At 38.1% G+C, this 25,236-nt stretch overlaps 1 protein-coding gene across 44 annotated transcripts in view; it reads left to right on the forward strand.

Moving 5' to 3' along the window:
• The window catches only part of NRXN1 (neurexin 1), a 1,070,775-nt gene that overhangs the window by 516,284 nt on the left and 529,255 nt on the right, over positions 1-25,236 (forward strand). For all 44 annotated transcript variants that reach the window (XM_070236361.1, XM_070236373.1, XM_070236351.1 and 41 more), the window contains 3 exons: positions 9,544-9,666; positions 18,985-19,366; positions 20,576-20,766. In XM_070236361.1, the coding sequence (XP_070092462.1) occupies positions 9,544-9,666; positions 18,985-19,366; positions 20,576-20,766 (696 nt within the window). The remainder of the gene's footprint in view (positions 1-9,543; positions 9,667-18,984; positions 19,367-20,575; positions 20,767-25,236) is intronic.

The following is a 25,236-nucleotide window of genomic DNA, read 5'->3' on the forward strand; positions in this document are numbered from 1 at the left end:
AAGTGATTAAAATGCATTATATCTATATTATTAAAATATTTCTATTATAAACTTATTTTACAGATAGGAATACTGAAATATAGAGAACTTAAATAGTTTACCCAAGGTCACACTGCTAGTAACTTGTGGACCTAAGATAAAAACCCACATAGTTTATGAGTCCAGAACACATGCGCTAAACCAAGGTATACACCTTTTAGAAAGTTAAAAAAAGCAAGAAAACATTTAAATAACAGTACAACCAAAACAAATACAAAGTAATTATCGGCATGTAACCATTTCATTTTTCCAGTGTATTTTAAAAGTGTATCAAATGCCTTTCTCCTGTTGTTAGTATTCATTTTTGAAAAAAAACATCTCCAAGCTTAATGTCTGAGGTTGTATTATTTGCTCAAAGTAATTTTTAATTGGGGAGAAATATTTCTAATATTTTTAATATAAAGAAATTTTTCCTTAGGACTTTACAAATATCTCTTTGTACAGAAAAGTCAAATAGCTCTTTATAAAGACATTCTGAATAATTCTCAAGGACGTGTCCTTAGCTAAATTGAGAGGAGCTTGTAGAGGGATAGAGGAGAAGAGGGAGGAGTTACGTGCCTTGGCAGATAGTTCAGGTTCGTGGTCTTTAGGGTGATTGGTCTATCACCAAACCCAGGTCGTGATTGGCATCAGGCCGGGCCAGCAGGACAGCTCTGAGACAGCGTCTCCGACACCCTAGAGGCCTTGTCATTAAGTGCAGACAATACGGGAAAGGTGACCCAACTGTACCTTTTACATGGATAAATGGGGTGTTTTGCCTCCAGCCTTGTCTGCACATTCCTGAATATAGAGCTGACTAAAGGAAACTTTAAAAATAAATAAGCACAAAACTTATACTCCTAATCAGGGCTGGCTTCAACAGCATACAGCTTGTGCAGTCCCCCAGGACCCTGTGCTTAGAAGGGCCTTTGCTTGGATTACTGCTCGGCTCTCACTGTCCTGAAATTCTTCATTTTGAACAAGGGCCCCGTGTTTTCATTTCACACTGGGTTCACAAATTATTTAGTCTATCCTTCTCCTAATAATGTTAGCGAGCAGAAAAAGAAGACTCTGGAAGTGCCATTTACATGTGTCTAATTATAATTTGTAATTAAATTTTCTAGCTGATTCATGTGAGAAATAAAAACAAAAGAATTTTGCTCCCAGCCCAATATCTAGAAATTGAGAAAGATAAAATAGAAACATTTAGTGAGGAGTTACTCTCTTTTGGTTTTTCCTTTTGTTTGTTTTAAAGCAGAGATCAAATTATTTTTTGAAGTAATTATTTTAAAGCCAGAAGCTAGTGGCAAAGTCAAATAGCAGACTGAAGGTGTCATAATTACAACCTGATAAGCACTGCCTCTTGTCATTTACAGGTAGGAAGTGCAGCTGCCAGCAGCCATGACTCACACATCAGGCAGCGGTGGCTCTTGCTTCTGTTTCTCCTGGCTTTTCTCTCTTCACATCATTGTCACAATGACAGGACTTGTTGCCAGCTTCCCTGGGGTCCTGCCTCCCACCAGAGGCTATTGTCCTCAAAGTCAACTTCCAAATAAAACTTGTTTGTTCCTGAAAAAATTAATATAGATAGAAACCTAATTTTATACGCTTACACAAATATAAGCTTTTTAATAAAAGCTGCTATTCTAAATTTGCAGAAAGGAAAGGTGAGTAGATTTTAGAAGTGGAGGGACTTTGCAATTGGTTTATGCCATTTAAAGCCTTTTTAAATTGCTTTTAGTTGTTGTTGTTGTTGTTTTACAGACAAACTCAGACCAAGTCTAAAATAGTTAGACTAGACTAAGTTAGCATAATTAAGGTTATGCTGTATTTATGGCAACATTGAATCTAAAACTCATGTCTCCTGACTCTTAAGTATTTTTCCACTACTTATTTCTTTAATACTCAATGTAAAAGTTTATGACAAGGTGGAATTAAATTATCTGTTTATTTATATGTATCTTACGGAGCCTGAAAACTATAGCCCACAGGCTGGCCACCTGTTTTAGTAAAGTCTTGTTGAAACAAAGCCACACCCATTTGTTTATATTTAGTCTATGGCTACTTTGTCACTACAATAGCAAGCTTGAGTAATTCCAATGGCAACCACATCCTACAAAGCCAAATATATTTACTATCTGGTCCATTACAGGAAGTGTTTTGACCTCTGATTTATTAGAATGTGAGCTCCTTGAGAATCTAAATTAGAACATTCTCAGTGCTGACAACTATGTTGGGCACAAAATAATTTTTAAACTAAATTGATAGGATATGGGTGCCTCATAACCCAGAAGGAGTAAAAGTAGTTAAGTGGGATAAACAACAAACACAATATATTGTGCAATATTCTATTTATTCTATATATTGCAATATTCTAAGATGCTATGGTGCTGTAACTTCTAATTCAAATATTAGGTGCTATACGCTGTTTAATGATCTAAAAAATATTAAACAGTCATGTATAAATATATAACCAATTCACATATGTAAGACAATGCTAGTCTTTTTTTTTCTTTTAAGTTTGTAGGAGAACTATGGAAATTTTAGGATCTACTTTCACGTGACTCCAATCTTTAGCCCAGATAGCTGTGGTGGAAAGGTACAACCTGTTTTTAAGAAAAAGGGGATAGTAGATGGATCATTTCTAGAAGGCAAACTAAATGGATTCCTACCTGCCTAACGTCTATGCTGTTTGCTAAGTTATGGCTTTGCAGAAGCACCCATCAAAATCTCCATGCTCAATAGATGGTTTAATTGAGCAAGCAGATTAACCACTCAAATAACTAGATGGAGTTATAAAATAGAAATGATTTACATTTTATGGTTAAGGCAATGAAAAGGAAGTCCAGAGCAAATTGGTTTGAACTATATTAAGAGATAGGGTACCTGATACAGATGGTCCATTTATCCAGTTAGCATCATTAAAATATACAGTAGAGGGAGATAGTTATCCAAAGGGTATGTAATAAGTCTCAGCTTTGTGGGACACATGTCTAAGTGTTTTAAAAATCAAAATCTAATTGGTATGGGTTTAATTTTTTTCAAGCCACATCTGTCTTTCAGTTCCAGAGACAGCTGTCATTTTAGTCTGCTAGATATCTTTGATCACACTGCTTCATTGATTCCTTAGCTTTGTTTTATTCTTCTCTATTGTTCTTTACTATTTTTTTCCTACAATCAAAAACCAGTATAAATAGTTCACAGGACATTTGCACAAGGCTTTCTTCCAAAAGGGATCCAAAGTTAGTATTGTGTGCATGTTGTTATATGTATATGTAATTGGTTCCAAAGATATTCACCACAAGTATGAAAATAAGTTTAAAATGCACTTGCAAACAAACCTGAAATTGATCAATAAAGGTTTGTTTAATCTTGTTGTTAATATATCTATATCTTGTATATCTTGTATATCTATATCTACTGACCTACCAAAGAGCTATCTGTGAAATGAGGGAGATTAATTACCTGTACATCCTTGGAAGATATTCTTTTCTTCATTAAATAAATTCACCTGTTGATTTATGCCCCAATACTTTCAAACAGAATTTAAAGTTATTAACAAAAATAATTTAAAATAATTAATTGGAGAGAAAACCAATATTCAATTCAAAATAATAAAGGAAAGAAAAGAATCAAGTAGCTGAAATTAAACATAAATCCTCAATCTTGGTTTCCTGACAGATAGAAATAAGGAAAGACAATCTGTTCCATAACTCACATGACATAAGTGAAAATGGCCTACAAAATCTTCAGGAGAGAGTCTGTGAATTTGGACTTGGTAATTAAGGGTGTGTAATTAAGGGCATGCTGGAGGGCTGATAACGCACATAGACTGCAAATGGTAGCTTTGAATATCTCTCAACCTTGATATGCATAATAAATGAGATTCTGGAAAAATAGTTTTTTAAATTCATAAGTGACAAAATCTTTTTATGTAAATCAAATCTAATTTTAAAAGCAAAGGGTTACTTACAAATAATTTTTTAAAGCCTTTGCTGGAATTTTCTGGTAAAGAAACACATCCTTTTTCTAAGCAAAGAAATGAGCCTCCTCGAGAGTGGAGTCCAGAACTGGGTGATGCCTGGGGTCCACGTTAGCCTGCTTCTTTAACAGCGGGGCAAATGCACCATTATCTGTTTTTTATATTCTTTATGCAAGATTATAGGTAGAAAAGATTAATTCCGCTGATTTCAAAATAATAATAAAACCACTGCCCCAGTTTAACCCCGGGATTTTCGCATTGCACATCTATATTTGTTCTGAGTCAGGCAAGCTCAGAGGGATACTGGGTCAGAGTCCCCAAAACTGCCCAGCCCTGACCTGATTCTTTGAATAGGAGAGACAATAATTTACTGTAGCTAAAAGAAAAAGTTTCTTAAAGGTTACTTAATTATTTCACCACCTAACCTTCTGATGGGTGATTTAGTTTCCTAGGTGAATTTATCCATAGAGCCTGGGCATATCCTGGTACATGCAATGGGGTGTTTGTAATCAGTGATCATGCCTGATCAGTTATTGATTATTTGGTGCTATAGTCTGTGAGAAATGCCAAGAGGACAAAAACACAGTTCTCTCCCTTAAAATTTGACTACGCAAATTAACACATTTTCTAGCATATATCAATATTATCCTACTAGTTTGATTTGAGTTTAGTAATTCTAGTTCTGGAATAACTCTCTTTGAAGTTCCCTCTGCCTCTGCCTATCCATGTCAAAATAAAAATGATGAAACTAACTATGATGTAATGAAAATCTCATAAATTTAGGGAACCTCACTATAATATTGCACTCTTTCATGTAGCCACAAGGTTGGAAAATAGTTCAGGACAGTTCTGTTCCTTCCAAGAATGACAGAATTTTAAAGTTGGCTGTAGGGAGAGTGTTTTTGATATACTTTTATCAAGCATCCTCATTTTACAGATAAAAATATGAGGAACAGGGAAGATAAATGACTTACTTAAGGTGACATAATTAGTTGATGACAGATCTAGGAATAAAATTCAATTTTCTCCACCATCCACTCCCATAGTAAAAATGGAGGCAAAAAGTAATTAGCAAATGTGGTTACTAATCTGGCCAAAAACAGCTATCATCTTTTGTTAAGTGTATCTCTTAGTGGTTAAATCAAGGCTCTGTAAAAGTAGTAGATTTCAAAGAAGGATTTGTTTGACTAACTGCTAATCTCCTGCCCCCTCACGCACATACGCCACTTCCTCTCTGTCCTATGCCCTGTCCCTCGGGGACTTCTCCAGCCCTTCTTAGGGGTAGGCTCTTAGAGACACCTGGACTTCATACTTGGGTAGATATGAAAGGGTAATCAACTTGAATTAGATTGAGGAAGACTGAAATGCTTATTGTGTCTACTTCTATCTGTTATTAATAAATTTTAGCTACAGAGTCACCAGAAAATCCAGTGAATATCACCACCTAGAGAACGTTTATAGCATAGCTTAAACTCTGTTGAAAAGATCTCATACTTTTACTAATTTATTATTATTTATTCTTGCTTGGCTTTAATCTTTGATGCAAAACAAGTAGCAGTCATGAACCAAATCATAGACTCAGATCTTGGTATTCTTCAAGAAGTGCACTCTAGTTCAGCATAAAATCATGGACAGAATAATTTAAAGAAAGTTCACTAGACTGACAACCTGGAGACCTGGACTATTAGATAGTTGTGACCATGGGAACATCATCAAATCACTTTTGACCTCAGGTTCTTGTTTGCAGATGGTTCAGTGAACTTCTATACCTTTCATGCCCCTTCTAGTTCTAAAGTTCTTTAAAATAGCATTAGCCTGTAGAGCTGAATTTTGATCCAGTCTGGTTAAATGGGAGTTGCGGTCATTCAGCCACATTGTACCTCTATTTTACTACCTGCAGATCATTTTGGGGATTGTGGAGAGGACACTGGAATGGACATGGAAGATCTCAAGATCTCAGCCTTAATTCCACTCCTTACTGTGTCTGAGACTTATAATAATATACTCAACCTTTCTAAATCTGCCTTCTTAAGTAAAAAATGAAGCAAAAACATCTCCATGGCTTAAATAATAGGTTACAGAAAGAATCAAGTATAAAATTACACATAAGTCATCACCCCCTCCAAAACATAAGGAATGATTGTCTTTAAAATAGAATTAGTGCTATGGACTTCCTTTAAAATCTTTAAAATATTTCTTGCTGTCTTAGTCTACTTGAACTGCTATAACAAAATACCATACAGTGGGTGGCTTAAACAACAGACATTTATTTCTCACTTCTGGAGACTGAGAAGGCCAAGATCAGGGGGCTGGCTAGTTTTCTTCTTGGTGAGGGCTCTCTTCCTGGCTTGCAGATGGCCACCTTCTTTCTGTGTCCTCATTTGATGAAGAGAAAGAGCTCTGATGTCTCTTCCTCTTCTTATCAGAGTACTAGTCTCATCATGAGGGCTCTACTTTTGTGATCTCCTCTAAACCTAGTTGTCTCCCTAAGGTCCCATCTCCTAATACCATCACCTTACGGGTTAGGGCTTCAGTATATGATCATTCAGACAGTAACACATTAATGCTGAGAGAAAGATGTTACTACCAATGAGACATGTTTTGATATCCCCAAAGGAAAATAATTCTCAAAAAAGGAATTCAGATCATTAATGGTTTGAATGAGTATAATTTTGCCATTAAAATACTGACAAGAGGACAAATGACTCTCAAACTGAAAATTTCAACAGTTAAGCCATCTTTCTTTACCAATTCCGTATTTTACATGTTTGTGAGAACGTGAGATCTCAAAGGCACTGTAGAGCCATTGTAGACCATCTCCTCACTTTGTAAGTGGGTGTGTTGAGACCACCAGAAGCTTAGTATTTTAGCAAATTGCTGATTATTGGTGGATACAGTCCCAAATTGTTGGCCCTTCTTCTATGTCGTGCCTTTAGTACCAGCCATTTCAATACAGTGTATTTAGATTTCCCTCCACCATGACTTATGCAGAGGATGTGTTAGAGTTCCTAACATTGTGATCTTTCTGGAGAGCAAGCTGGAAGTCATGACAAAGAGCAACTTTTCCACCCTTTTCCTTTAAATGTGAGGAAACTGAGTAGTTAAGTTGCCAACCAAAGGTCACATAGTTGGGAGGCAAGATAATGCAGGAGAAAGTATGCATGCTTTGAATAGGTCAGACCTATAGTGGAACACTTTTCTATCACATTTCAGCTGTGTGACCTTGGGCCAAGCAGGTTTAGTTTTCTAGGCTTTCAGTTCCACATCTGCAAAATGGTAACAATGGGAAGATGAAACAAGTTAATAAAGTACCTGATACATAAACAATATTTACCAGTCCCGTTTCTTTTTTTGTAGTAAATCAAGGACTACTAACCACAATTCTTAACTCCCTATCCAGTGCACTCTCCATTACACTTCATGTTGCATAGATAACATTGTTTTGAACTGAGAATATTAAGTGTATTTTTAAAAACCTTGTCTCTCAAAATCAGTCTCTTTGCATTTTTAATAATTCAGGAAAGGAGCTTGAAGTTGGCCCACAGAGATTTTTATGAACCAAAGGGGTTATTTTTAATTGGATTCTGTGTCTGTTGTTATGGAAATAGTTGTTTCATAGATTAAGCATCATGACTTTACTGCAAGATCAAGCCCAGAATGGGGTATAGTGATGATATCACCCTTATGCTTTTTTTCCTTGACAAAACACTTTTAGAATTAAGAGAACAGGAATGAAACTGCTTCAAAAGCACACATTTCTAAGGAAAAAAGATCTCGCCTATAAAAATAGATTTAAAATGATATATTCTCTTTTCAAAGATCAAAACTAAGAATGACCCTTGCTGCCAGTAGGATGCTAAGATTCTGCAGAGTTATTAAATACTTCTTTATTCACTGTTGAAACTAGAAAGAGGTCCTTTGATCCTGGAACTTGCTTTCAACATTTGGTCTCAAAGCATTTTGGCAGTTACTGAACTAACAGGCTTCCTCTAGCTGTCTAGTGATCAATCTCTCAAAAATGTTCTAGCTAGACTAGTTTTTATTCATGCATCCGGATGTGTAATTTAACTTCTCTAAAGAAACAAAAGGAGATGAGTTCTAATTTTAATGATGGTCCTGTGTAAAGACATGAAGCAGTTCATGCTGCAAAATTTGGCTTATATCACTGGTTCAGTTTAAGCCCCAGAAAAACCCTACCCAAGGAAGACAGAACTTGTATCAATGGTAACATCCCAGGAGAGAAATCAGAGGGCTGAGTGGATCGCTTGTGGTACTGAGAGCAGACAACGACCTTGCTGAAAGGACTACTGAGGTTTCTCCTACCTGGTTCCTTTGTTTATTTTTTCTCTCTCCTTCTCCTTGCCTTTTTATATGTCCTCCTATGATCCTTGGACATTTATTGGTAGACATTTGCTGGTAGAATTTGGTTGGAGAAATTGTGACCACAACCCTGATCCTGAATCAGTTGAAAGTCATGAAACTCAATTATGTAATGCCAGAAATACTTAGTTTTTTAATAAAAAATTTCCAATTATTTTAAAAGCTATTTTTCCTTGTTTTGTTTTTTTTTAAGTGGAGGAGGGACATTTGTGTAACTACGTTATTTCAGTAATTTCTACAAAACAACTTTGCAAAATAATCTCTCCCTTCTAAGCCAATTTAAATTTCCTTCGCATAGGTTCACATAGATTCACTGGCACTTGTTTTTCCAGTCAGTTACACTTCTTGCCAACTTTATTTTGGTCCTTATGTGGGAATCCCTGCCCTCCACTGCTGTTTAATCTTACCTTTTTTTTTCCCCCACACCACACCTAGTTCTTTGTTGACTGTGAATTCATTTTTCTTCATTTCCTGAGAGTCAATACTTATACCTGCATTCATTTTCTGTGCCTCCATTAGACTTAGTTTTTAGAGAGAACGTTCCTTCCCTAAATTTCAGAACTGGGTGAACATTAGAGGTACATGATGTAAGACTGAAGAGCAGTCATAAGACAACATAGTACCCAGAGCAGCCTCCTTGCTAGAGTGTAATCAGCCAATTGTCACCCACTGAGAATGGTTAGCTAATGACCTATAGTCAGATCTTTCCCCAAGGTCAGAGGTTGCATGACTGCTAGCAACTTCATTAGTAAGAAAGTGATTTTCTGCAAAAATCAAAGAATTTATTAGGAAAAAAAAAGGTGTGTGTAAATTTGGGAGGTTTCCCAAAGCTATATTGACTGTGCCTATTTATGACAACAGGTTCATTCACTTGTCTTAGATCAATGCATAATGTTAAAGGTTCTTCTTAAAAGTGTCACACCTGAATGTCTGTTAACTTGTCATTTTCTTTGCTTGCTATGACTCTAATGGGCTTGAAAATTGATCCAGCCAGTCACTTCTCTCTATCTCCTTTCTCTTTCTGCTCTCATTTCTTCCTCACTTCTCACTCCTCCCTCTCTCTCACCTTCCCCCTTTCTTTGTCTCTTTCTCTCACTCTCTGTGAGGTTCATTTGTTTGACTGATTCTGAGTGTCCATAATGACTGTTTGGCATATTCTACAGGCAAAGGTCCCGAGACCCTTTTTGCCGGCTATAACCTCAATGATAACGAATGGCACACAGTGCGTGTGGTTCGTCGAGGAAAAAGTTTAAAGTTAACGGTGGATGACCAACAGGCCATGACAGGTAAACACTGTGTCCTCATCGCCTTTTCCTTTGCTAAAGCTCTAGATTTTCCCATTCCTTTCAGGCGACTTTGAAAACCTAGTACACAACTTGAAGCCGATATACATGGTTCATTTTTTATCCCAATTTTTCCAGCCATGATTCCATTTATTACACAGCATGTTAAGTGTTTTTTTCTGTCAAATGAGCAAGACTTTTATGTCATGTTCTTTTCTGTTTAATAATTCAATAAGTAATAATATATTTGAATTTTGCAGCTTGATAAATATCTTACGACCTCATAAACATTGTTTGGATGCCAATTTATGTTCAATTTCTTCTCAGTTGTGTATCTGAGTGATGACCAGCAGCAAGTTATACTTTTTAGCTTCTAGGTAAATTGATTGATATGCTGGCATTCTGTCAAGTGAACCACTTTTTCATTATAAACTATAAGAGATCATTTTTGGCTATTTACCTCAGTTGGTGAAACTCTGACATTAAGGATGTCAGATTCAGTCCCTGATTTGTAGATTCCTAACTGAGGTGAGCCATTCAGAGGTCCACCCCAAGACACAGGGAAACTGAATGAAAAAGGAAATGGTGCACCTTTATTCTCTCTGCTGAAAGTAACTCCAAGTATATGAGCCACTGGAATATTAACTACTTTTTCTTTTCTAGAGAATGTCTCTGTGATAATTGTTTTAGTACAAGGCACAAGATGGTCCTTATGCAGTGGAGAAGTGTCTGCTCTACATTCAGTCCCAAGGGGGCTCCCATAAAGAGATCAGTCGATTCTATCAATGTGGAAATACCATGTATGGGATTTTAACTTTTGAGAGAACCATTTCTGGGTTCAAATGAAGCAAACTACCAACACATAGATCTCCTACTATCTTATATTGCATTAGCCCTTTATGGATTTCCAAAACTTTTTTCTACATGTGGCTGTAACTTTACTTTGTTTCAGAATCACCTGAAGAGATTTAAAAGGACCAATTCCTAGCCTGACACCACAGAAAGTCTGAGGAGGAGCACAGGATTTTTTTTTCCCTTAAAATCTCTCCAGAAGACTTTCATGCAGCTGGTCCATAGAGTGGCATTTAAAGCCACCACTGTGTTATATCATTTTGTTCTCTGAGGAACAGATTCAACCAGAGAGCATAAGTCTTTATTCAAAATTGCCAAATGTGAGAGGCTCTGAAGGAGCTGTGTGAACTTAGGGAAAAAGGGGAGAATTTTTGCAGGTATTTGGCAGGAGTGTCAGTTGAAGTTGAGCTAGTTTTGAACAAGGACAGTTCTTGGAAAAGGAACGAATTGTTTTTGTAGATTAGCACCCATTGTTTGGACAATGTGGGTTTTGTCAAAAGAGGTAGAAATGAGCAGGCAGGGTCTGAGTGCAAAAGGTTAGCAAAAAAATAGCTGCCAGGAATAAGGACGTGTGAAAACCACAAGAAAACATTCTTCAGTCCCTAAGTGTGTCTCGCATCTCACACAGCCCTATGAAGTAGCTAAGGCATATACATCTCATTTTATAAATGATGAAACTGAGGTTCAAAGAGGTTAAGTGACATGTTTCTTTAAAATGCCATTGTTACCGGAAGTGAGAAGAGAACTTAAGTTTGTTTTTTTGTTGTTTGTTTATTTGTTTGCTTTTTGACTCATGGTCCATTACTTTACGTTCACTAATTTCCTAATAAGTGTATGACTCTATGATAAGCACGTTCCCAGACATAACATCATATTATGAGGATAACACATACACACATATAAAACTCAGATGATAACTAGGGCTGTATATGATGTCCTAAGCAGTTAATGCAAGCAATTCACATTCTTGGAGTTCAGAAGAGAGGTTGAGGACCTTGATTTCAAGGATAGCTTAAAGCGATAGATAATATTTGAACTAGGCTATAAAGAAAGGATAATGCAGACAATAAAAGTGTGTGGGAGGGCATTCCACACTGGGAAGAATGGCTCTAATGGGGCTAGACTCACTAATGTTTGGGGAATGGAGAAGTTTTGTTTTGTTTCACGCAACCATATGGTGGTTGACATGTCTACTACAATGGCCTTTTTGGGCCAAGGGGTCAATGCTCTGGACTAAGGAGTTCATATTTCATGGACTTTCAGGCAATTGGAAGTTGCTGCATTTAAGCTGGAGAGTAAACTGAAAGAATATTTTTTGAGCAAAATGAATCCTATCGCAGTGTACTAGATAGATGCTTCAGGATGTAAAGTAATAAGCCCTGAACTGTGGTGGATGAAGAAGGGATGGAAACAGAAGACTGGTGCAACACAATTTTAAAAATGTTTTTTAGAAGTAATTTCAAATTTCAAAAATATAAATAGCACAAAGAACACGGCATACTTTCACTCTTGTGAACATTTTATCCCATTTGCTTTGACATTTGTACTCTCTTCTCACTCTTTCTCATTTTTTTTCTTAAGCAGTTGAGGATAAGTTACGTACTTAATGGCCCTTTTCCCCTAAATACTTCAGTGTGTATTTTCTGAAAATAAGGATATCCCCTTTTGAAACAAAGTGAAAGTTACCAACTTTAGTAAATTTTGCACTGATACAATATATTTTCTCTGTTCTGTCCTCCACATTCCAATTTTGTCAGTTGACCCAATGTGGTCTTTCGTAGGATTTTCCCCTCCAGCACGGTCTGCAGTCTCGCATCACAGTCAGTTTTCAGGTTTCTTTAGCCTCCTTTAATGTAAAACATTTACAAAGACTTCCTTTATCACTTGTGACATTGACATTTTAAAAAATATATAATCCTCCCTCCTTTTATCAATGTAAAGTCACTCATTTTGTGCCTGTCAGATGTTTGCTCATGATTAAATTCAGATTTTACAATCTTGAATGAAATATGGCATTGTCGATGTTGTGGCCTTCACACAGTATCCCATCTGGAGGCACATGATGTCCATGCCCTTGACTGGTAATTTAATTCAATCACTTGGTCAACATGTCCAGTTTCTCCACTATATAGATAGTGTGTTTTCTCCCTTGCAACTAATAAACTTTCTGTGGAGAGACATATTAAAACCATGAAAATATGCTGTCCCTCATCAAAATTTTGCCTGATCCAGTCTTTATCACAATAGTTACAAAATGATTACTTTCAAGCTCCAGCACTCCTTCCACATTTACAGCTAGCACTTGTGTGCTGTAAGCAAGAGCTCTCCCTTCCTTCTTTGTTTCTTTTCTTTTGTTTTCTTTTCCTTTCCCTTTCTCTTCCTTTTCTCCCTCCCTTCCTCCCTGCTTTTCTTCCTTCCTTTTTTTTCCACTGCAGTATAGTTATGGGGTTCATTTGAAACACAATTACTTCCATTTATTTCAATTTAGTTTTTTCTCCCCATTCTTATGTGTTTAATGACGCTTGTGAGAATGTGTATAATATTAATATGCTTTCAAAATCAATGCAACACATTTAGAATTAAGAAGTGATAAAGTGTGAGTAAGATCAGTATAACATGGAAAATTCCATAAATTTTCCCTAAATGAATTGACATCTAATTTTCAAAAAAATTCAAGATATATCTTTTCAATTGCATAGATTCCTACCAAACTTCTAAATGAATAGTTATAGTCTCCCTCAACTTCCAGTGAGTATACCATTCCTTTGTTTACTTAAATGGTCGTGTATCTATCTACCACAAACAATCATAAAGTTAGCAAGCAGCGTTAACCAACACTTCCAAGGATGTAGTTTGTTTATTGATGTAGGAACAAATGAGATTCAGAGAACTCAGGGAACTGACTCTGTTGGAGGATCATTCCTAAGCTAACATCACTTTCCACACTTCTGCTCCTGGGCATGGACAGTCTCTTCATGGGGAAGTTACCATATCTCCTTGGATTGTTGCTGTTAGGAACTCTGGCACTTAGGACTTCATTAGGAATTCTCAGGCCGTTGGTAAGGTGTGGCTTATGATCTGAAAGAAAAGGAATTCCCTTTTAGAATTCCCAATTTGAAAGACAAATATATCCTAAGGCATTTGTTTAACAGATTTCTTTCAGCAGATATTATTAAAATTATAATATGGGTCTTAGTCCACCAACTCAGGCATGCAAGAAATGGTTCATTTCTTAATTGTCTTTATATTAATTTAAATCAGACTTTAGGCTGGATTTCTTCTGAGCTTACAGGACATTTAATCGAAGTTGTTGTTGCCCCCGCCTTCGACCCTACAGAAGCCCCTGTTGGCTGTCTCTGCAGTGGTTCTCACTGAAAAGACGCTTTTCCAAGTTTGTACTTTGAATTGCAAGAACTCTACTGCTTCTGTTCTAAATGCAGCAGTCTTTGCTGAGTCCTGAAGCCTAAGGGCTATGGCCCAGTCCCTCTGTGTTTACCTCACTGACTCTCCCTGAATCCCTGAACCTCACCAGAGAGCAGGATGCTGGAACTCAGTTCTCCTAAATCCCACCAATACCCATCTCTTTCCTAGTCGGTGGTAATCTCTTCGTTGTCTCTTTCAGCTCTCAAATGCTTTCTGCTCCCTTCTTTTTCCTTCTTGGAACACCTTGCAAATCAGGCCTTCATGAAAGATTGGAAAGACATTGTTTTCCAGCAGCTTCCACTTTCTGCCAAGAAAAAGGCTTTGAGGCAAAATGCTACCAGGGACTTGGCTAGCTTCTTAGAATTCAAAGAAGAGCAAAATGTAAACTAGCATTTCAGCAAATTAGCCTGCCATTTACTCTTTCTCAAAATTGCCAAGGCCTTGGAGCAGAAATTAGATTTGACCCTCTGCTTTGTAGGAGTTGAAAATTTTTTCAGCTGTGGAAACCAACATGCTGTTTCTCAGAGTGTAAAGATGAATGGGAGTAAACACTGATGATTCACCTAAATTGTGCATCCTCTCCGTCATACTTCACCCCACCTCTTTCCTTCCCTCTGCTCCCAGCATCTTGCTGCTCAGAGCTAAAGACAAATTTTTTTCCATAGTAATTTACCTTTACTTGGTGAGTTTTTCATCAGAGTGATTCATATTTGGGGGATTAGGTTTTGTCAAAGATCTCATAAAAGCCAACAATTCATACGAATAAAAAGTCAGCCTCATTTTATGTAGCCTAGAAGAGGTTTCCAAAGATAGCAATGGAAACTTGCCATCGAGGCCTAAATTTAGGATGGGATCTTTTCAAACACTCTAGTGGCCACTTGGAGCCACCCATGAATCAGGAAAGCAATAAAGATTTTTAATCAAATTTTACAGCAAATTAGAAATCACTGAACAGGAAAAATTTTAAAAAGGAAACATCTAGAGACTCTTCGTGCAAAGTCCTACGTTTGACCGCAACTTTAAGTTACAGTCATATATGCTGTTAAGGCAAGTATCTGTTGAACATAGGACAGGCCGTACTCAGTCATTCTTGGGAATGTCTGCAACTCACCCAGGGGGATGAGGACAGCAGTTGCCAGCAGAGAAGCCCAAAAAGGGAGAGATTTCCTAGGACTCAGATGAGAAAGGATGCCACAAAATATATGGGGCACTTAAAGTGGGGAGTCCTTGGTTTCAATTCATCACTTAGTCTGTCTAAAAAATCTGGAACTGTGTGTTTTATATGTATGTTTATGTTAGTGTACGTGTCCTTCATGGAACAGTATTCACCATATATCCAGTTAATCAAGCATGGAGGCTGGGCATTATTGTTATTTCCCTTCTTTCTGTGATTCTGCACATGATTAGTAAATCCTGCAGATTATATCTGTACAATTATCTCACTTTGTCCATTTTTTTCCCTTTCTGCTATAACCACCTTAGTTCAAACCATCTCCAATCTATTATTCCTACATCAGAGAGGTTAAAACACGCACACGCACATGCACATGCACTGACTCTTGGCTTACACCTGCCTAAAAGCCTCTAATACCTCCTAGTATATCTGGAGGCACTGTGCTATCTGACCCCTGACTCTCCTCCCCATCTCATGTGAGCTGCTAATCTCACTTACTCACGACTGTCCGGTCACACTCTCTTGTTCTTTCTCTCCCCAGAGCCTTTGTTCATCTGTCTCTCCTTCCTGGAATCCACCTCCCCATTCCTCTTCTCCAGTTCTTAGCATGGCTTTCTCTTTTTAATCTTTCAAATTTAACTTAAATATCAACTCAGGCACTTGCCCTCATTCCATATTTACCAACACAATACCCTGGTCATCAAATTCATAGCATTTTTGTGAGTTTTGTCATTACATATTTAATTATTTCCATACTTCTTTGTCTGCCTTCCCCCAACAGACCATGAGTTTTGTGCAAACAGGAGCCATATCTGTGCCTCTCACCACCATTTCTTCGTTGCCTAACGCAGCACCTGCATATACATATACCACGCTCTCAGTAACTTGACGTGAATTACCAAGTCCATGTCAGGCTGGGGGGTTATTTTGTACTGCAGCAGAAATTTAACCCAACTCAGAGCAAGGCTAAACCTAAAAGAACTGATTGTGCTATCTGTTTTGGTAAAAAGATGTGATTTAGATATTGAAATTTCTTTGCAAACACACCATCCAGGTGGTGTTTCTTATTGGAGATTATTGTCAGACGATTTGTATACCCTAGTCATTTTGATCAGAGGCATCTTGCTAATCCCTAATTCTCCTTTCCACTAAGTCTCTGGAAAAGACAGTGCATTTTTAAGTGGTTGGAGCCTTAAAAATCTTTCTCCTTTAATGTCCTTTATTTTTTCTCAGTCAATATATGTACGCGATGGTAGAGGGCAGCTACATTACTGACAGGATTAAACATTGGAATAAACTCTGAGGAAAAAAAGAATTTTTAAAAGGCAGCCATTAACGTTTTCTTAGTCAGTGGATAATGGCTAAAAGGTGCTAATTCTCTCCCGAGAGCAAGCATATCTGCCATTACTGTCAATGCGATTTATATATGCTTATTAAAGAAAGAATAGGCTCTTGACCATGGGCCATAATGATTTTTCTTATAACTGGGCCATGGTTGCTCCAACACTGTTTTACTACTTTTTTATTATTTATGCTCTGCATACATATTCTATTCCTATGAGAAAAGAGGACAGACATTACTTGCTATTTTTATCACTGAACTTCTCAGTCGTGCTAAACAAAATGTGTTTCCCTATTTCAGAGCTGCCAAGAACTTGACAATTTGGGGAAATATTTAATTTGAAGTATTAGAAATATGTTTCTGGATATTTCTTTACTATCGATTGGTTCATTAATAGAGCTTTTAAGAAGAAACATGACAACTTTGGGATTGGGGTGGGTTCACTGAGTTGAGACTCAGATTTTAATAGGGTGAAAAATAGGAAAATCAATACAAGGAGACATAAGAGCCCAAGTGATTTTTAAGCCTTTCATATTTTTCATTCTATATAGCTTGCAATTCAATGTTACTGATGTCTCTAAAGCTTTGTGTTTGAAAATTATTAAAGGCTAATTTTATTTGCTACCGAAGAGGCAGTTCTCCAGAGAGTAGTTTTGAGATCATTGAACAGGAAGAACTGAAGAAGGAGAAAGGAATGATGTCATCCAAGAGGTCAGAATTGCTAAGGATTTAATAGTATTTTTGCATCAGATAGACAAGCAGGAGGCATAATGGGGAGAAGGGAGGAGGAGAGACAATTATTTACAGTAGTATTTTCTTGTTTAAAGAAAAAGTTTGCAGAGAGGGGATCAGAACAAACCAATGCCTTAAACAAAAGGAAAAAACACATCTAGAGGTAACAGGACTGCTGTTACCAGGATCAAGGACTAGTAAAAAGGCGTGGAAATTCAGTCGAGTTAAGTACAGTTCAGGGAAGAGTTTTTTACACCAGTGAGTTTGTAAGCATCAATGTCAACTAAGTATGTAGACAGTTTTTCCCGTACAAAGAAAAGAATGCCTTTTACATTTACTTACAGGCATTTCCTTAAAATGCCATCTAATATTTTGCTGTCTTGGCTAAGGAATGGAAATCTGCCAAACTGGATGAAGGAGGCCCACATAGGTGGGTGCTCAATGTTCATTACACCTGGAAGGGATGTTCTGTATATTTTCTCGGGGGCTGATACTGGGATTGGCTCTAATTAATATTTTCATTAATATCATGGATGATGGGATAGGGTAAGCTTGATAAATTTTCCAATTATACCAAATTGAGTAGTGAAGCTAGCACCTGGAAGAACTTGACTGCAATTTAAATGACCTTTTTGAGTTTCAGAAGAAAGTGAATGACAATTTAATTAGACAAGAGCAAGATGCTGAGAGCAAATCACTAGCAATAATAAGAGTACTTATGTTGTACATTAGAAAACACATTCACAACTTTCTTTATTGATTTTACCTTCAACCATGCAGGTAGGTACAATTATCACTCTGGAGGTAACGATGGGACTAATTTGGCTTCACATGGAGTTGACAGAGAAATATGGTGGAATGGAGAGGCATGGGGACTGAGTTGAAAAGTGAATCACTAAATAAATCTGCAACTAAGTTTCATACTAGGGTGTTTAAGAAGATTATACCTTATGTTAATATGTATTAATTTTACTGGTATTCTCAAAATTGGGCAAGCTTTGAGTTGGTGTATTGTGCTCAATGTAAGTATCCAAAATATAATTGCAAGGAAAATGGCATAGGTCCAGAGGAGATAAACAGAAATTCCAAAGTGCTTGAGAGACTAGTTCCAGGGAAGACTATGGACATTTATTCAGCACAGAAGAGGAAAGGTAAAAAAATACACATGTAACTTCAAACATACTTTCGTGGTTCATTATTGGAAGAATAGTCAACAGCTCTTCATTATTTCTATAGGTATAAGAAACTATACTGTCACATTTTTTCTGGAAGAACATTCTTTATTTAAAAAAAAGGAAAAATCACCTAACCATGAAACTGGGATATATCACTTTCTACTGGGATGATTTAGGACAATCATTGACCCTAATCCCTCTCCATTCCTTTTTCCCTTCCCCCCTCCTTGCCTCCTACCTTCCTTCTCTCCTTCCTTCCTTCTTTTCTTCCTTTCTCTCCTTCCCTCTCTCTTGCCTTTTTTCTCCATTCCTTTCTTCATCTCTTCTTTCCTTTACTAATTCCTTCTACTTTATACAAATTCTGTAAGTTTAGTTTATGAAGATGAGTTTTGTTAAGACTAAAATTTGGACAGAGATTAAAACCTAACCTAAGAAAGTTTTATTATGTAATCTAGCCTCACCCTTCAAGGTCACTTCCATGTTCAAGGTTAGTTCCATATGTAACTGAATATCATGGAGGTATTTGAAATCTTGTATTTTAAAATGTGATATTGTTATGGAAGTCTAATGTAGAAGGTGCCTTTCATACACAGAAAATAATAATAAATTATCTTCTCTTTTAGGTCAAATGGCGGGCGATCATACAAGACTGGAATTTCATAACATAGAGACTGGCATCATCACAGAACGACGGTATCTGTCTTCTGTCCCCTCCAACTTTATTGGACACCTGCAGAGCCTGACATTTAATGGAATGGCATACATTGACTTGTGTAAAAATGGCGACATAGATTACTGTGAGCTCAATGCCAGATTTGGCTTCAGGAACATCATAGCAGACCCTGTCACCTTCAAGACCAAATCGAGCTATGTTGCCTTAGCTACATTGCAAGCCTACACTTCTATGCATCTTTTTTTCCAGTTCAAGACAACATCCCTAGATGGGTTAATTCTATATAACAGTGGGGATGGAAATGACTTTATCGTGGTTGAATTAGTTAAAGGGTGAGTATATGTCAGTTCAATGACAAACAAAACTTTGGAAGAAGGGACCTCAATTTCTAAAAATATACATTAAACAGAATGTATTGGCTTGTAAGTTGATGAGCAGGGGCATGGGGGTGCAAATAATGTATTCATTTAAATCACTTTTAGGTATCTTGTCACATTAATGTGGATTCAGTACAGTCTTTCATACCTATATTTCCATATATGAGGTACAAATAACATCGAGTTCTAATTTATAGTAGACATTCCATGAATCTTATACTTCAAATATGGATTTCCTCACTATGCACACTGTAATTACATGAAAGAATTTCTACAGATTTGTAGGCTAATTTGTGCTAATTTAAATAGCTAATTCAAGTAACAAGATTACTTCAATTCTGCAAAATCCCATTTAGCTCAAGCTTAATTCTATATGAGTTCCTTGAAGAATTTAGAAAGATTTTTGTGAAATTTCCTTGAAACTGTAATGAAAATCTGATGCCTTTTCATTGATGTGGGTATTCATTTGTACATTCAGTGAGTCTTGTTGCATGTTTACAATGGGCTAGATTATTGCCAGGCACTAATATATGTTTCTTGCCACCTCATGCACATCTCAGATTCCACCAATCCGGAGCCACACACACGCATGTGAACACACAACTCTAGAGGATGCAAGTGAACACATAAATAAAGCCGAAAAGCTCTATGAAAAGTTTCCTAAGATGATCATGTACAAAGGTGCAGCAGAGTCTTTAGGGAAATTATAAAAACATTTGAGGCAGGGAGTGGACACCTGGGCTGCATCTTGAAGGATGAGGCCGTGTTTCCCTAATAGAAACAGGCATTTAAGCTGGAGGGAGGTGCGAGAAGCTGAGAAGAACTGCCAGTTCAGTGTGGTTGGCAAAGGATGGAGGGGGTGTTGGACATCGAGAACCAGTAGTGAAAGATATTTACCTTCCAAAGTCATAAAGTAGAATGTAGACCATGATTTAAAAAATAATTTTCACTATTTCCTATAGTGAAGACAAGGAATGATCCTCCTTGTTGAAACAGAGTAGTGTTTCTTATCTTTTCGTTAGCCGAGCTTCTGTACAACTCACTCTCATGACTTCTAGCAAGCGTGGAACTGTCGAGGGGGGGACCTCCATTTCTCATATCTAGTTTGACTCCACTGAAAATTCAAACAGTGATGGCGCTCTCCCACCTCTCTTTTTTCCCCAGGTACTTACATTATGTGTTTGATTTGGGAAATGGTGCTAACCTCATCAAAGGGAGCTCAAATAAACCTCTCAATGACAATCAGTGGCACAACGTGATGATATCAAGGGACACCAGCAATCTCCACACGGTGAAGATTGACACGAAAATCACAACACAAATCACCGCGGGAGCCAGGAACTTGGACCTCAAGAGTAAGTGCCTCTGAGTCAGAGTAGCAGGCCTCGCCCCACAGTCTCCACTCACATGGCAAATCCTGTGCTTTGGGGGGTGGTGTGTCTTCTGCAAAGACTGACCAGAATTTCATTTCCAGCCCATAATTAATAATACAACACACAAGCCTCTGTTCCCCCTTTAATGTGGCAGAAACATATATATTTTTAATAGCAGCTGGAAAAATGCAACACCTAAGAGTGCATGCATGATTAAAATTTAAAGAGTGAAAAAAAACGTATTCTCAGTCTTGATATAATAAAGAAAAGTAAGCTTTTGCAAATCTCTTTAGTCCCTACAGTTTCCAATAGATTTGGAGTCAAGGTAACCAGATACCTAAGGAGTTTCTTCCAGAGATGTCAGTTTTCTTTCCTTGCTGACATTTCCTAGACACGTACAGATGCTCTGATCAACAGGGGTCTGAGCCTGGCTTGTACCCACGCATCCAACAGCGAATTCCGCCCCCTCCGCATGCACAGACCAGTGGGAATGCTTCTTTCACCAGCTGCTGAGGAAGCCTTAGCAGACTTTTTCCTTCCTTATTGATACTTGATTTCTCAGATGAGCAACACAAAATGCTTAGAAAACATGTCAGTAATAGGAAAAAATAACAGAAGTTTCTATTCGAATGGGCCTTTATGATTCATTAAGAACATATCCACATATCCCATCTCACTTAACACTACAACAAGCATTGGACAACGTATTATTAGCATTTTATCATAAATGTAGGAAATCTGAACTTTGAGTGACTTGCCCAGGGATAAAACAGCTGGTCCAGTGGAGCGACACATACGCCCAGTGCTGACACACGGCCCCTCCACTGCTGGGTCTGTGCCGTCCTGATGGCTTCCCCGGCCCTGCGGGGGTCACTGTGGTCTCATTTCTGCTTGCAAGAGCTGTTCATTTATATTAATGGGATCTTTCCCTTTGATTCAAAAGGTAAATACATGGGGGAGTTAGAAAACTGAAAAGAGAAAATCCAACAGAACTCTTTCTAGAGTAAAATGTTCTTTCTAAATAGTGTGAAAGAAGAAAGAAAAGTGTTTCGCTTTCTGTAATTGCAGAACGTATTTACAACCCCGGGATTATATTTGTCTAAAACATAAAATGTGTGGTAATGGCTGTCTCCCTTCTTTCAAAGTGGGCCTCTTGTTAACTTCAAAGAGATCCTGTTTGTGCCCACACAAATCTAATAGCTTAGCTCAAAGAGTGAAATGAAATCCAAAGTAAATGCTATTTAACAGGCTAAACCTCTTGCTCTTTCCTCTCTCTGAATGAAGTCAATGGAGTGCATTTTCTGTCCCTATTTTGTGGGTGCTCCTGTTTTGCACAACAGACTCAGGTAGCAATTGTCAAGAGAAAGGGAGAGATTGTGATGTTAGATGTGCTGGCTGTGCCAGCCACCAAAGCTAAAGCAAAAGGGTGTCCTGTTTGTGTGGGGAGAGACCTCTGTAAGCATAAGTAAGCTTCACCAGAAACGATGGACACTATGTCTAAGACTACAGTGGCTGGAAAAGAAGCAGTTCGTGGCTGGTTGAAGTACGTGACATGCACAGACCTGCACACTGAGTGTACAGAGGAACCATGCCAAGCAGTGGGTTAGATCTCGCTGGACAGTTAGGACACTGTCTCCTGAGAAGTAAATGTTTGCTTATTCTTCAGTTTAAAAAAAAAAAAGAAGTGAGGGCAAGAGGCAGTCATGGTATAGGATTCTTTCTGGTGGAAGGGAGGGCTTTAAAAATCTAAGAATCTCTCACCACTTCGCAAGCCATGCTGTGGCAGGCGTCCCACATATAAAGTAGAGGAAAATGGGCACGGATGTTAGCTCAGGGCTAATCTTCCTCAAAAGAAAAAATAAATAAATAAATAAATAAAAACACACAATTTAAATTTGAGGTGAATTTCCCAGGTGAATAAGGAGTTTCTGTACTAATGACTATCCTCCTTTACCTCATGGCGTTCCTTCATGTTTATGGACTTACCAGACTATGCCAAAAAGTGAGAGCAAGTTCCCAAAATTAAAACTTAAAAACCAAAGCTGTGGGCTTGTAAATTGGATGTGTGATCCAATGGCAACGATCACCTCGAAGAAGGCCTCTTGCTATTTGTGTCGTCAACTAGAGGGAGCTTGAGGAGAGAGAGCATGCTTGCAAGGCGTGACATCCCTGTAGCTGCCACCATCACCACCTTGTGGTGTGTGTGACCATGGGCAGTGGTCAGATAAAGAGAAGTTACTGAGCACTTACACTGTGCTAAGAGTGGAGAGCACAGTTGCAAAGAAGGCGGCAGGATTCCTGTAATGAAAAGCTGTCTGTCCCAAGAAGAAGACCAAAGTTGAGGGAACAATTACAGGACAGAGAAGAACAGGATACACTGGAGAGACATCAGGGCATTGAAACTAATCTGGGGGCACCAGGAAGACTTTTAGAGGAAGGAATGTTTAAGGGACGTCTGAAGGATGAGTAAGAGGCACTAGGCATTGTTTCTCCTGGATGCCCACTGCAAGTAGAGGGGCTTATTGAGATAGGAGAATGACATGAACTCTCCACTCTGCATTGAGCAAGGTTATTTTCTCTGTGTGCTAGTTGTGTATGATTCAGCCACTCTACATGCAGGCAAAGTGAAGGTGACCTACTTGGGTCAGTGGTTTTGTTTCATGTGTATGTTGCCTAGGAGCTGTACCCTTATAGAATTAAAAGAAAATTAGCAGATTTATTCTACACTCTGCTTAAAGTCATTGAGACAATGTTTAGTTCTCAAAGTAACGTCAAGCAACTACATCAGAGTCATGTGATGGCGTTCACGAAATGCAGATTTCTGGACCCCACCGCAGACAGAGTGAGGCAGTAATCATTTCAGAGTGGTGTGCGGGGAATGACAACCATCTATGTTCTTAAAGAGTGCTTGCTAATCTGGACGCCATGTGTTTCAGAGTCCTGAAAGAACGCAATGTCTATAGTTGAGGCCAAATTTAAGTTACTTTTTAATTCAAGTAAAAATCTTAATTTTGCTTTTATTTTAGAATTTTGCTTTTGTTTTGTTTTAGTTTACCAGTCCTGTGCCAAAGTGGCGTTTGTTACTTCAGGATTATTGCATTTTTATTTCTCATGTTACCATACCTTAAAAAGACACTAGAGGGCAGCATAAGGCCGCAAAACCTGCTTTTCAGACTCAGGCGGGGAGAAAACTTCAGCAGGCTCCACATGCACTGGGAAGCAGACGTTCTTTGTCTTCGGCCAACTAAAATTCCACAGTTAGCCTGTTAAATAATGAATGCTTTTGTCTGTGGCTCTATTTCATTACATAGACAGGACTTAAGTGTAGAAATGTGAAAGCTAGGGACCGCGTATCCCATTCCCCACCTCAACTTGGACGGAACTGGTCAAACTGGGCAGGAGTCTAGTGATCTTCCTCTGAGAAGAGGAATTCCACACAGGTGACCTTGTTCGGATTATCTTTCGTGACACTGCCGTGTTCTCAGGGGGTTGTATGTCTCTCCCTGCTGGTACAGTTTTGCGTTCATCTTTATTTCCCAGCTGTTTATGTTCTATTCCCTCTGGCTATTATGTACAAGCTGCAACATGCAAGGAAAACAGCAGCGTAAATTTGCTCTCTGCAATGATTCCCCAGCACAGCTGTGGGTTCATTGTGGAACTTTGAATCCTGCCCTCTTCCGCGAGATAGGGGGCTGGTCTGATTCCTCCTTATGTTCCTTCTCTTGTTTCTGAATTTGGCAAATTTGTATATTTGTATGTATATGTATATGGGAAGGAGCTAATATTTATTGACTCCCTACTAAAGCCTAAATAGATTTAAATGAGGTTATTTTATTTAATCCTTGCAATTACCCAGGAATTTGAATTGAGGTCAGTCTTGCTCATTCATTAATCTAGTTCAAGAACAAAGACAGGGAGGAGCAATGTCTTTGGCCCTATCTTCCCTGGGTACCCTTCTATAAGGCATTTCTTAAGTGTATCCTTCAGCAAATCCAGGATAGTTTACTTGATGGGGGAAACGTTGAAGATTCTCAGGTGCATAGGATAGAGTGCCCTCAGGTGGCCACTTAGCAAAACTGAATGATTCATTTGTAGGCCACATCTAGGTCAGCCCAGGCAGAACTTTGCCCTTTGTTCTCTCTCTCATACCCCAAATTCCTGCCCCCCAAGGGCTTTCAGTGAGCTCTCCTGCTGTCTACCAATCTTGTCTCTTCCTTTCTTACCGCCAAGACCATTATCGGCTTGTTAATGCTCTTCATATCCCTCCTTAAGTTTTACCTTGAAAGCAACCACCAGCTATTGTTTATCCTGTTCCCAAGCCACTCAGAGCTCCCCTAATCAGAGAAAACCCAACCTGGGCCTTTGTTTCAAGTATATTCAATCTCTAGGGAAAGATTTGAAGATAACCAGTATTCTTGCTCTTTTCTTCTTGATCTTAGTCTCTATGACTCA

Source organism: Equus caballus, chromosome 15, assembly GCF_041296265.1.
Source record: "Equus caballus isolate H_3958 breed thoroughbred chromosome 15, TB-T2T, whole genome shotgun sequence".
In the NCBI taxonomy this organism is placed as follows: Eukaryota; Metazoa; Chordata; class Mammalia; order Perissodactyla; family Equidae; genus Equus; species Equus caballus.